The sequence below is a fragment of the Lupinus angustifolius genome, chromosome LG16 (assembly GCF_001865875.1).
Source record: "Lupinus angustifolius cultivar Tanjil chromosome LG16, LupAngTanjil_v1.0, whole genome shotgun sequence".
Classification (NCBI taxonomy): domain Eukaryota; kingdom Viridiplantae; phylum Streptophyta; class Magnoliopsida; order Fabales; family Fabaceae; genus Lupinus; species Lupinus angustifolius.
The window spans coordinates 8468375-8479989 of record NC_032024.1 but is presented as its reverse complement, the minus strand read 5'-3'; the positions used below and the strand labels follow the sequence as shown (position 1 = coordinate 8479989).

The 11615-nt window shown below is 33.3% G+C and overlaps 2 protein-coding genes across 2 annotated transcripts; one reads left to right on the top strand and one right to left on the bottom strand.

The window, feature by feature from the left end:
• On the bottom strand, positions 831-5050 carry LOC109330199. Its single transcript, XM_019564275.1, has 5 exons — positions 4854-5050; positions 2805-4600; positions 1524-1725; positions 1242-1432; positions 831-1161 (listed from the first exon to the last, which is right to left on the bottom strand). The coding sequence occupies exons 2-5, from the start codon at positions 4588-4590 to the stop codon at positions 1052-1054; spliced, it is 2289 nt and encodes a 762-aa protein (XP_019419820.1). The 5' UTR covers positions 4591-4600; positions 4854-5050; the 3' UTR covers positions 831-1051.
• On the top strand, positions 8745-9443 carry LOC109329582 (protein RADIALIS-like 3). The gene is made up of 2 exons (XM_019563271.1): positions 8745-9122; positions 9205-9443. Exons 1-2 carry the CDS (start codon positions 8839-8841, stop codon positions 9230-9232), a joined length of 312 nt encoding a protein of 103 aa, XP_019418816.1. The 5' UTR covers positions 8745-8838; the 3' UTR covers positions 9233-9443.

The window sequence follows — 11615 nt, the reverse complement described above, 5'->3', positions numbered from 1 at the left end:
CCCCAATTTAAAATTTTTTAAGATAAAATGTCAAAATACCTAAATATTTTTAGAAATATTATATATCATTGTTCATTTCTCATTGATAATTACATTTTTAAAGGAAAAATAAAAAATATTCTTACACTATCATTAGTTTACTCTCCCCATCTAAATTCGTACTCTCAAATAAGGTAAATGATTTGCTTCCTTTTCTCTTCCATTCATCATCCTTCCTAATCCTTTCATCCCTCTTTCTCCCATTTAATCATAACTCCCAAACAAAGTATAAAGAATTTAATAAATAAACGCTATTTCCTTATAGTTAAAAAAGGACACATGGGATATCAGCCAATGCACTTGTACATTTATAATTACAACTACAAAAAAATGTAAGCCCCTAAAGTGGAAGATATTTTTATATTGTCAATCACCGCAATATCAACCATTTATATTTGCTAATAGTTGACTTTTAAATATAAGTAAAAGTAAATAGACATTTTAATTCCTCATGTTTTTCGACCTTACTAGTTTGGTCTTTCAAAAATTGAAAAACTCAAAATGGTCCTCAAAAACTTCAAATATGAGTCAAACTAGTCTTTTTTACCATGTTTTACAACACCTGGTAGGGACTAATTTGACTCAAGGATTATTTTGACATACATTTGAAATTTTTGGGACCATTTTAAGTTTTTCAATTTATGAGAAATCAAACTGGTAAGGTCAAAAAACATGAGGGACTGAAATGAATATTTACTTTATAAGTAATACAAATAAATAATAGATGTACCAATTGCATATAAATATTTATACTAACCGTAGATAAATATACACTCTTACAACTACATCAATTCATGAGATAAAAGATCTTTAGCAAATAAATAAAAACTTTATTGCAAGAGTTGTCACTCAATTGGTGCAACAACAATGCAAAACTAAACCTACCAAATACAGCAGAGGCAATTATACAAGAACATTGCAAATCATGCCACTACATACACCTAACAATAACTAGTTTCCCTCTATTATTTTCAAGATTAATTTCTACCAACCAGTATTTGGAGAAGTTTAATCATGTTTCAGATACAAAAGCATGGTTATTTTGATCAATGGGTAATGGTTTACTGGCATTTTCATCGTCGCAGTCTTTCATACAACTGAAAATTTCATGATCATCAAACCCTACAAACAGATGGAAAGGAGTTAGTTAATAACAGTTGCTACACTTTAGTGTCCATGTACATTGAAATACATACAATTACCTTCACCCAATTCTTCAGCTTCATCATTTAAAGGCCTTAAAAGCATTGTGTTTACAGAAGCTGGATCCAGCGTCATCCAATTCGAGCCATATTCTTCTTCGTCTAAATCCTTTGCCTGGATCCACTCGTCAACATTACTAACATGGTCAAATGATAGGGGATCGCTAAAGTTTTGTTCTTTACTCATAAACCTGAAAGAAAATTAAAGAACATGATGTAAATCACCTTCAATTGTCAACTGTAGTAACGCAATCTATCAACAGACAAGGGTTCAAGCCTCACATTTGTCTTAATCGTAAGTTGTAATGAACAAAGACGAGATCAGTAAGATGTTGGCGCTCTATATGATTCCGTGTATGCATTGTTTGTTCAAAAGGAATTTGGTTTCTTTTGCAAGACACCATGCTGCATGTTTGACTTAGAATACGAATTGCTAAACGCGACAAGTTAGGGCAGCCTCCTCCATAAGTTGACCACCACTCGGCTAGAAGAAACAAACACATGTTAAAAAGGCATGTTTAACAAGTGGGCATGAGAAAAAGGAAATAGCCAAATAGGGTATCTTAAGTAATACAAATTTAAATTCTCATCATCTCATGCATTAAGGTCACATATCACATATAAAGAACCCAAATGTTGATTGTGCAACTCCAGAAATATCAAAATAAAAATGATGTCAACCTTAGCAGGATCTGAAAAGATCGATGCTGACAGTCTATGAAGCACGGATTCGTCAAACACCCTCACGTGTCGGTATCCGACACGTATCCGACACGGATACGCTCGGATTCGCGAAAGATACGTATCCATAGAGTATCCAAAAATTAAAAAAATAAAATAAAATAAATAAATATTAAGACACGTATTCGTTTCGTTTTCAATAAAATATAGGATATATGGATTCGTTTTCAGTAAAGTATAGGATATATAGATTCGTTTCTAATAAAACATGATAAGATAAATTCGTTTCCAATAAAACAGGATAAGATAGATTCGTTTCCAATAAAACATGATAACATAGATTCGTTTTTATTAAAATAAGATAAAATATATTTGTTATGGAGAGCAATGATTTTAGGACAAATTCGTTTTCATTAAAATTGAATAAGATAGATTTGTTATGGAGGCAGTGATTTTAAATTTCCATATTTTTTACTTTGGATATTTTGATTTACACTTATAATTTTATAATATTTTATGTGTTTTTATTATTTTATACGTGTATCCCTGAACGTATCGTATCCTGTATTTTGGAAAAAATACGTGTCGACGAATCGGATACGCATCGTACCCGACACACGTATCAGTATCTGTGCTTCATAGCAGACAGTGATACTACAACCAGAACAAGCTTCCAACCACCATGTAGGTCAGTCACTAGTGCAAAACATGCAAACAAATAAAATTTCAAATTCAACTTATATGACACTGGTCATCATGTCAAAACATAAGCCTTTTATGCATGGCAATTTTATTTTTTCAAGAACTTTAAGCAAAGATAAGTCACAACTTGGCAATTGAATATAGCAATATTATCTAAAAGAACGGGTTGTAGGCCCTTACAAGGAAGCAGGTTATCTCTTGCTCTTACTGCCATCTTTCTCCCAAAATCTCCTGCAGCTGTCTTGTATAAGTTTATCTCTTTGGTAATTTTATCTTGGACTCTTGTATCAGGTACCAATCTCTCTATGCAATCAAACATCCCGGAGAGAATTTCATTGTGCATATCCCCTTGAATACTATAGAAAAACTTAGGATTAAGGAAGAAGCCTGCAGCATGAAGAGGATGATACCACAGCCTTTCCCATCTATGATGTATAATATTCCAGTACACTGTATAATCCTCCCGCTTAACAAGTTCTCTCTTAATTGCTTCTTTTGCCCGGTACATTCCAGCATAAATATACCCCATTGCAGGTCTCATCTCACTAGCAGCTATTCTCAGAACACGCAAGAGAGGAGCTGTTAGACGAACTATCATTTCACATGAAGACCAAAATGTTTGATTACTTAAGCAGTCTAACAATTCCAGACCTGCTGTTTTCTTCGAATATGGACAATCCATCCACTCCTGAGAAGTGACCATGGCCTGTAAATTGTGTTTAAGGTCAACCATTCGCTTCAATGAGGTAAAGTTTGTAGCAAAGCGCGAGATAGAGGGATCCACAATATCATTCCCTAATGTATACCTTCTAACCATATTCAAGACTGCACTATGATTGTAGACAAATCTTGTTATAGATCTAGCTTGTTCAATCACTGCACCAATCCACTCGAGATTTCCAATATCTTCAAGTATCAAATCAATGCAATGAGCTGCAGAAGGGCTCCAATAAAGGGTAGGAAAAGTATCTGTCAGCTGTTTCCCAGCAGCAGCATATTGTTCTTCGCCAGATGTAATGACTTGCAGCACTTGCCCAACTCCAACTTCTTCTACTACTTGTTTTATCAACTCAAATAAATATTCAGACGAAGCCATAATCTCAGTTGCATCCAGTGATTTCAAAAAGACTATTCCTTCGGGACAATACGCCAAAAAACATAGCAGTGTTCTACCCGAGTCTGTACTCCACTGGTCAACCAAAATAGAACAGCCAGTCCTCCCCCATGTCATCTTGCATCTATCTATATCATTCTTCACTTCTTCAACAGAGTTTCTCAGGACCCAACCCCGAATTTCATTACGTGAGGGACGTTCAATTCCAGAACCTCCCGAAGCAATTGCTTCAACCATTTCCTGAAAATAGATTGAGTTCACAGCATCAAAAGGTGCACCAATATCATACAAAAACCGACCTATTGCCATGTGAATGCGACTGTCCACCTTCTTCAGGAACACTGCATTTTTCTCCATAGCAGCATCAGACTTCGTATAATTCTTGCTGGCTCTCAACTTCTTCCTTCTTTCTACACCTTTACTAACTCCTTCAATATGATTCAGTAACATACTAGAATTATGTTCCACTGAATTCTGTACTCCAATGGATTGAAATCCTTCACTCACATCAACCTGATTAGCAACAGTGTTATGAACAGCAGTAGCTAAAGGAGCAACATTCATAATCTCTTCTTCAATTCTTTGTTTCTTCCTCTTTTTCACAACAACCCCATCCAAACTCTGCTGCATACTAAGCCTAACATCATGGGGTACCCTACAGCAAGTGGATGCATTACCTTTCTGACAAGCAAGATGTTCCTTAATCCTATGAATCCCACCACCCTTGAACATCTTAAGACAATATATGCATTTCAACATCACCTTTTCACCATTCTTAAACATCTGAACATGCTTCCATGCTGGATCATGTTTTTGGGGTGTAATTGGCACTGGTTCCAAATTTGAACACATTCTCCAATAACTGCAACAACATGCACATTCTCAATTTGTCATACACCCCAAACAAACAAAAAAGTTAAATTTTTCTATTGAACCCAACTGATGTAATTTTTTTCCCACTGTAAATACACTTAACCAATTTCAATTTTCATTTTTTCAGTGCCAAATTGTTGCAAAGTTTCAAACTTTTTTTATGGACAACAAATTTCCAAACTCAGCATGAAAATTTAAAAAACATAAAGGAAAAAAGGATGAGGTCAAGAAAAAGAGGTTACCCGGTTTAATGGGTTGTGTTGAATCGAATTTGAAGGAGTAAGAAGGGATTAGAGGAAGAGAACCGCCGAGTTTATGAGAAGAGAACCGTGAAGCTGTGACCGAATGGACCGGTTAGGGTTAGAGAAAAGGGTTCCGGTTGAGTTGGCTTTGAATGGATTCGGTTTGTTTGTTTCCCAATGAATGGAAAAAAAACCGAGATTTGTGCTGACCCTGTTGTGTTTTAAACATTTGGGTAGCCCAAAAGAAAACAAACCTAACTAGTTACAATTCTAGACCAAATACCTCAAACTTTTTTTATGAGAACAAAATGTATACTCTTATATACATTACATCTATCATCTATTATTTATGTTTAATTATTAATTACTCTTTAAGAAAATTAATTCAAATGAATGATTGATGCTATAATGACCGTAAATGAATCCTAATACTAATAGTATATAGATATTATATTTTTTTATTTTCTCATGTGCTAGAATCTAACTAGTGTAAGCTTAATTTGATCTTAGTCTTATTTTTTGACGATTATGGTTTCTCTATTTTGTATTTGGTGATTTTGATAAACTCTTTCATGGGACTTCACACTTGAATATACCCAACAATCTCCCCCTCAAGTGTGGGTACCACACACTTTCCGGTCTGGTCCGCTCCCCCTTGAGTCCACCATGTCCTAGCCGAACCATCGGCTCTAATATCACTCCTCCCTACATATCCAATGTGGGACTTCACACTTGAATATACCCAACAATCTCCCCTCAAGTGTGGGTACCACACACTTTCCGGTCCGGTCCGCTCTCCCTTGAGTCCACCATGTCCCAACCGAACCATCGGCTCTAACCACCGGGGAGTTCCATTGTTACATGGATATGGGAAGAGGGAAAAGTCACAAGTGAGACACCACGTCTTGAACCAAAACCTTAAGGCATTAGTTTCATGGGCCTTTCTTTCTTATAAACTCTTGCACTCCTCCCCGCATATCCAATATGGGACTTCACACTTGAATATACCCAACAATATTATTAAACAGTTAGTACAATAATAACCTGAAAGAAACAATACATGTCATTCATTTTTATTGATTTTTAGTGAATAGAAGTTCAAAAGATAACCCGAGGAAACAAATGAAATTATGACATTTCTTCCATCTTAAAGTGATACTTAGCGTGAAAATTTAAGAAACATAAGTGACATCTCATCATCATTTAAAAGATGATTTCAAGGAAAAGAGTTGAAATCACTACATTTCCTTATCTTTATTATAATTTATTTTAAAATATTTTTCATTAATTTGATTAAACACTCTTTACTAATTACTCATAATTGAAAGCATTTTTATTAATTATTAATGATTTGTAATTAATTACGCATTAAAAAGAATATTGTATTTATTATTGATGATTTACTAAAATCAAATTGATAGCAGTGTTGTGTAACCCGAGCCGGACGTCAAACTGGTAGAGGTCCTGTATTAGGTTTAAACGGTTAAACTGTCTGGTCTGACCGGATGATTTTGTACATAATTAATAATTTTTATTTATAAGTATATAGTTATATATAAATGTAAAACTTTATATAATTAATAATTATGTATAATTATATTGAAATAATACCTCTTTATCTTTTTTCCGGTTCAAACCGGTCCAACTTTCATTCGGTTAAGACGACAAACCATAGCCGTTTCCAAGTCCGGTCGAACCGTCCAGTCCTGTCCGGTTTTAACAACACTAGTGATAGTCTTCTATTATCGGACATGAATGGTTTCTCTTGTATTCATGTTGTTCATTTTTATTTTCCATAACTTTTATTAGTTATCAAGGTGGTAAAGCCATAAGGGTGAGTAAAATAACCAACAAGATAAAGCTACAAAGAATGTGTAGAGAAGAACAACTTTTAGCTATAACAAAGAGTGAGTAGTGAGGGAAACAAGGACGACGAGGGGTTTGAAGACGAGAGGGATAATACAAGCAGTGAGGGAGAATATAAACAATATAGAGAATACAAGATAAGTTTTGGGAAAATTTTGGGATAGATTTTGGAGATCTAATAGGTTTTAGGGATGGCAATATGTATCTAGATCTTTTAGTACATATAATAAATACCTATAATGTATTGAGTCTGAGTGTGTGTTTACTTGAGAGTAATTAAGACTGAAGATTTTGAAATCTGTTGTTAATCCATAAATATGATATTATATTTTTGATGTTAAGTTGTTAATTCATAATTGTGATATAATATTATGTTGATCAAACAATTCTTGCTAAATAAATTTTTTGTCATAATTGTGATGTTATGTTGTTAAACAATAATATTATGTTGTTAAACAATGATATTATGTTGTTAATTCATAACTGATGTAATGTTATGTTCTTTTAACCATTCTTATTAAATAAATTTTTCATCTATTTTTTTATGTTTCGTTGGATAAAAAAAATGTTATGTTTTATAGACAATTTAAATTGTGTTTGACTTAGATTTCTCTAAAAAAAATCCTTTTGATTCCCTAAAATAATATATAGGATAACAGGAAAAGGACACATGATTACATAAGTTGCTAACAATTGTTTTTAATATCTTCTTAATTTTTAGGTATCACTGATCCACCAGTTATTCAAAGACCTGTGAGTAGCAGACACAACAAGTATCTACACTGGTCGGAGGCGTAGTAAGTCTAAATACAAATAAATATGATAGAGTTTTCCACTACCAAACTCATTTAAATTTATTGTCATCCATAATTAAATAATTGGATAATACTAAGAGGGTTGGAACATGCGAATGAGGAGGGATAAAGTTGAAAAATAAAAAGTCACGGCAGATTAAATATATAACTGAACTAATTACTTCATAGTTAGCAAATTATAATGATTTTATTTATTAGAAAAGTTTTAAATAACATTCAAATAAAATATGTTTTCAAATAAACCTTTTTTGTTGTTGTACTGAACAAATGTATATTATTTTTTAATTACATCCATAAAGGAACCTTTTATATAATCATCTCAATGTCAGGAATAGGATTGAAAATATAAAGATAAACTTTAGTAGCTTAAGCTCAAAAAATTAGATGGGAATCCTCCCCGGTATTTAGGGAGTCCAATATTAAATCAGATTATGACACGTGGCAAAAAAATTATTCTAATCATCATGATTTTATATTATTTTTAAATAAAAAATAAATAAATAAAATTTAAAAAAATATTAGCCACTAAAAGCCTCTCCACTATTGAAGATTAAAAATTAGCGTTATTATTCAAGTTCATTATTTTGCACTTTGTTTACGCATTACATTGCTGACTTTATCACTCAACTAACAGCTTCTATAGATTTTGTTTGCCGTAATGGAAAAAATATATTCAAGGAAATTAATTCTTAACAAACTTGGCTTCCAGAATATTCGCCAAATGAAGCAAGGGATATGACTATGAGGTGGCTTAAGTTATTAGCTCTCATCTTATCTTATTAAGTAAATATGAAATTATGAACATAGATTAGTCCAAAAATACATATTTAAACCAGCATATTTGAGTAAGAAATGAAAATTCATTAAACCAACCTAAAATTCAAAGCTGTAATTTTTTATGAGTGTGTTTTTTATTTCCAAGATAGGTAGTCATGAATAACCAAAATTGAAGCCACAAACAAGGTAAATTCGTACACATGCAAATTATAATAAATTAGCGTGTAAAATCAACAATTATCCAAAACAATATCATCAGATAAGATTCATAGAACAAATTATCTGAAAAATATTTTGAAATGATCAACAAGTATTATCATCTCGATGCTTCTAAGCATACTGTGTTTAAAAAAACACTACAAGATAAAGCCAAAAGAGAACATCAAATAAATAAATAAGAATCATTTCACCCTCTATAAATAGAACATCACCATCATTCATTGATTGCATGCAACGATAACCTTTCTCCAACAATATTATAGGCAAAATCCTTAGCTAGTGTACCTTAGTTTCATCCTATCTCTCAAATGGCTTCAAATATAGATTCCCTCAACAACTATAACCAAGAAAATTCTTCCTCTTGGACTTTTCTACAGAACAAGCGATTTGAAAGAGCACTTGTCTTTTATAACAAAGATACCAAAGATAGGTGGCTAAACATAGCAAAAGTAGTTGGAGATAAATCAGCTGAGGAAGTAGAAAGACACTATCAAATTCTTTTGGAAGATCTTGAAAAAATTGAGTCTGGGCTTATTCCAATTCCTGAGTATAACTCCACAACTTTCAGTACTCATGTTGATGAAGCACAAAGGTATTAATTGCTTCCGATTTTCTTAGTGACATCAATATATTATTCTATGTTTATTAATTAACGATATTGCTTAATTTGGCAGGATTTTAAAGTATCTTACGTTGAATTGAAATGGCCTAAAGCACTTTAAGCTGGAACATTTTTTTGTCCCCATGTCAATGAAGAAGGTGGATTGGTGCCATATTAAAATCCTTCATTTCTTCCTAGAATCCTACTCTCATAATGTCATTTCATCTTTCCTTCTCTCTTCTTCATTATTCTATATTGTCAATGGTGGAATCACCTTAGAGATTCAATAAATAAGGGATGCATGTTTTAAACAATAATTTTAGTTTAATGATCAAATTGTTCTCCATTGATTTTTAAATTACTTTTGAAAGAGAATATAACAAAATCTCTACAAAGTAAACTATTTATACAAGCAAAAAGAAATAGTAAGTTTTACTCAAATACACAATGAATTTAACCCAATTAGATTATTAGAGAAACTAACAAATGAATTTAAAATTAATATGAAATCAAATTCAACATGTTCTTCAAGGGTTTAAAGTGCTTAAATTTAGCCCTTCATGCCTTGTTCTCGTGTCAATAAACTGGATATATATCATGCATTGTTCCTATAACTTTATTGAGGGGCCTCATGTATAAAAGCAAGCCTCCAATCAATCACTTCACAAGAGAATACCTTATCTTAGTGTATTTTTCGTATTTCTATTTTAGAAATTTCTCTTATTTCCATTTATAGCAAGTTCTCTAAGTTAGTTTAACTTTTCTATTTTAGTTGGTATATTCAGTTCCTGTATAAAGGAATTTGCACTTGTATTCCAATTCATTAAATTCAATAAAAGATTAAGAGGTATATTAAGGAATCCGTTTTTCTTCTCTTCCTTGTTCTTCTTTCCTGCACATTTCGAGTTCAACAGATTCAGGTTCTAAGTTTTCCAAGGTGCAAGTTATTCACCTTGCTTTCCTTGTTCTGCCCTTTTCTAGTGTTCTCTTTTATATGAATATTATCTTCAAAAGATGGTATCGGAGCTTTAATACATAAAGCTCTGCTGCACTTCACTCTCCTTCTTCTTGTTTCACGTCTTTCTTTTCCTTCAACTTTTTTATCATGGCCACGAACCCTTTAGCTGAGCAATACATCCTATACTTCATGCACCCGAACAAAAACCCTGGTGCGGTGTTGGTATCTGTTCATTTAACCGGAGCCAATTATCATTCTTGGTCCAAGGCCATGTACATGGCACACAAAATCGAAAATAAACTGCAGTTTATTGATGGTGCTTTGCCTAAGCCTTCATCTGATCAGGTTATCTTTCTAATATGGGACAGATGCAATACTCTAGTTGTGTCTTGGATAAATCAAACACTAGATCCATCTATTGGAAAGATACTGCTGCCAACGAGATGTCTTTCGCATTTGTGAGTTGCAAGAAGAAATCTACACAATGAGACAAGGTAATTTTCACATTGATGCATACTACACACAATTAAAATGACTATGGCAAGAACTAGACAACTTTAGGCCCATACCTTCGTGTTTATGTGAGGTAAAGTGTCACTACACTATGATTCCAATAGTCAAATCCTATAGAGAAAATGACTATGTCATTAGATTTCTAAAGGTGCTCAATGAACAATATTCAACAGTAAGATCCCAAATCATGCTCATGGAGCCCCTATCTAGCATAAACAAAACCTATTCCCTCTTAATGCAACAAGAAAGACACATTAACACACCATGTTAGAATCCAATGTTGGAGAATATCTCCATCCGAAATCCATAGATGAAACACGGAAGTCCTTATAACTATGACTTTGTTCCCGTAACCTAATGTTTATGCCCATACATAAACTCGAATGGAACAACCATAGTCCAGACCGAAGAAACCCCAAATGAGTTCAAGGTGAAAAAGAAGAACATACCTTGTTGAGCCATTTCCGGAATCTCGAAGGTATGAGGGTGCGATGATCTTCCAGATGATAGAGCGCCGAATGGTTTTCCTTAGTTTCTCTCTAGAGGGGAATGAGAGAACCAAAAGCTTGAGAGTATGTTGTGTTAGGAGTGAGGAGCCTTATGCATTATGGATGAGTGGATAGTGTTATCCCATTGTGGATAACACTATTCTCATCCTACCTTATTCTCCTTCACCTTTACACTTGAAAACCTGTTACTCTACAAATGGGGACCATAACCCATAAAAGTAACCCCACAGTGGTTACTACTTTAGTTGCAATAATTCTGATTCAGTCCCTTCATTAAATCAGAAATTGCCTGAAGGTATCTACACTTATTATTATTTCATGACACATATGCCCTTCAGCCACCAAATTAATTACTGAGATCATTTTATATTTTGGCTAATTACATAATGGTCATAACACAATTATAGAATTATATATGTGACCCATAAATCGTCAGTAATTCTAACAATCTCCCACTGGTCACACATATGATTCTCCATACGTGTTATCCTTAACGCGCGCTTA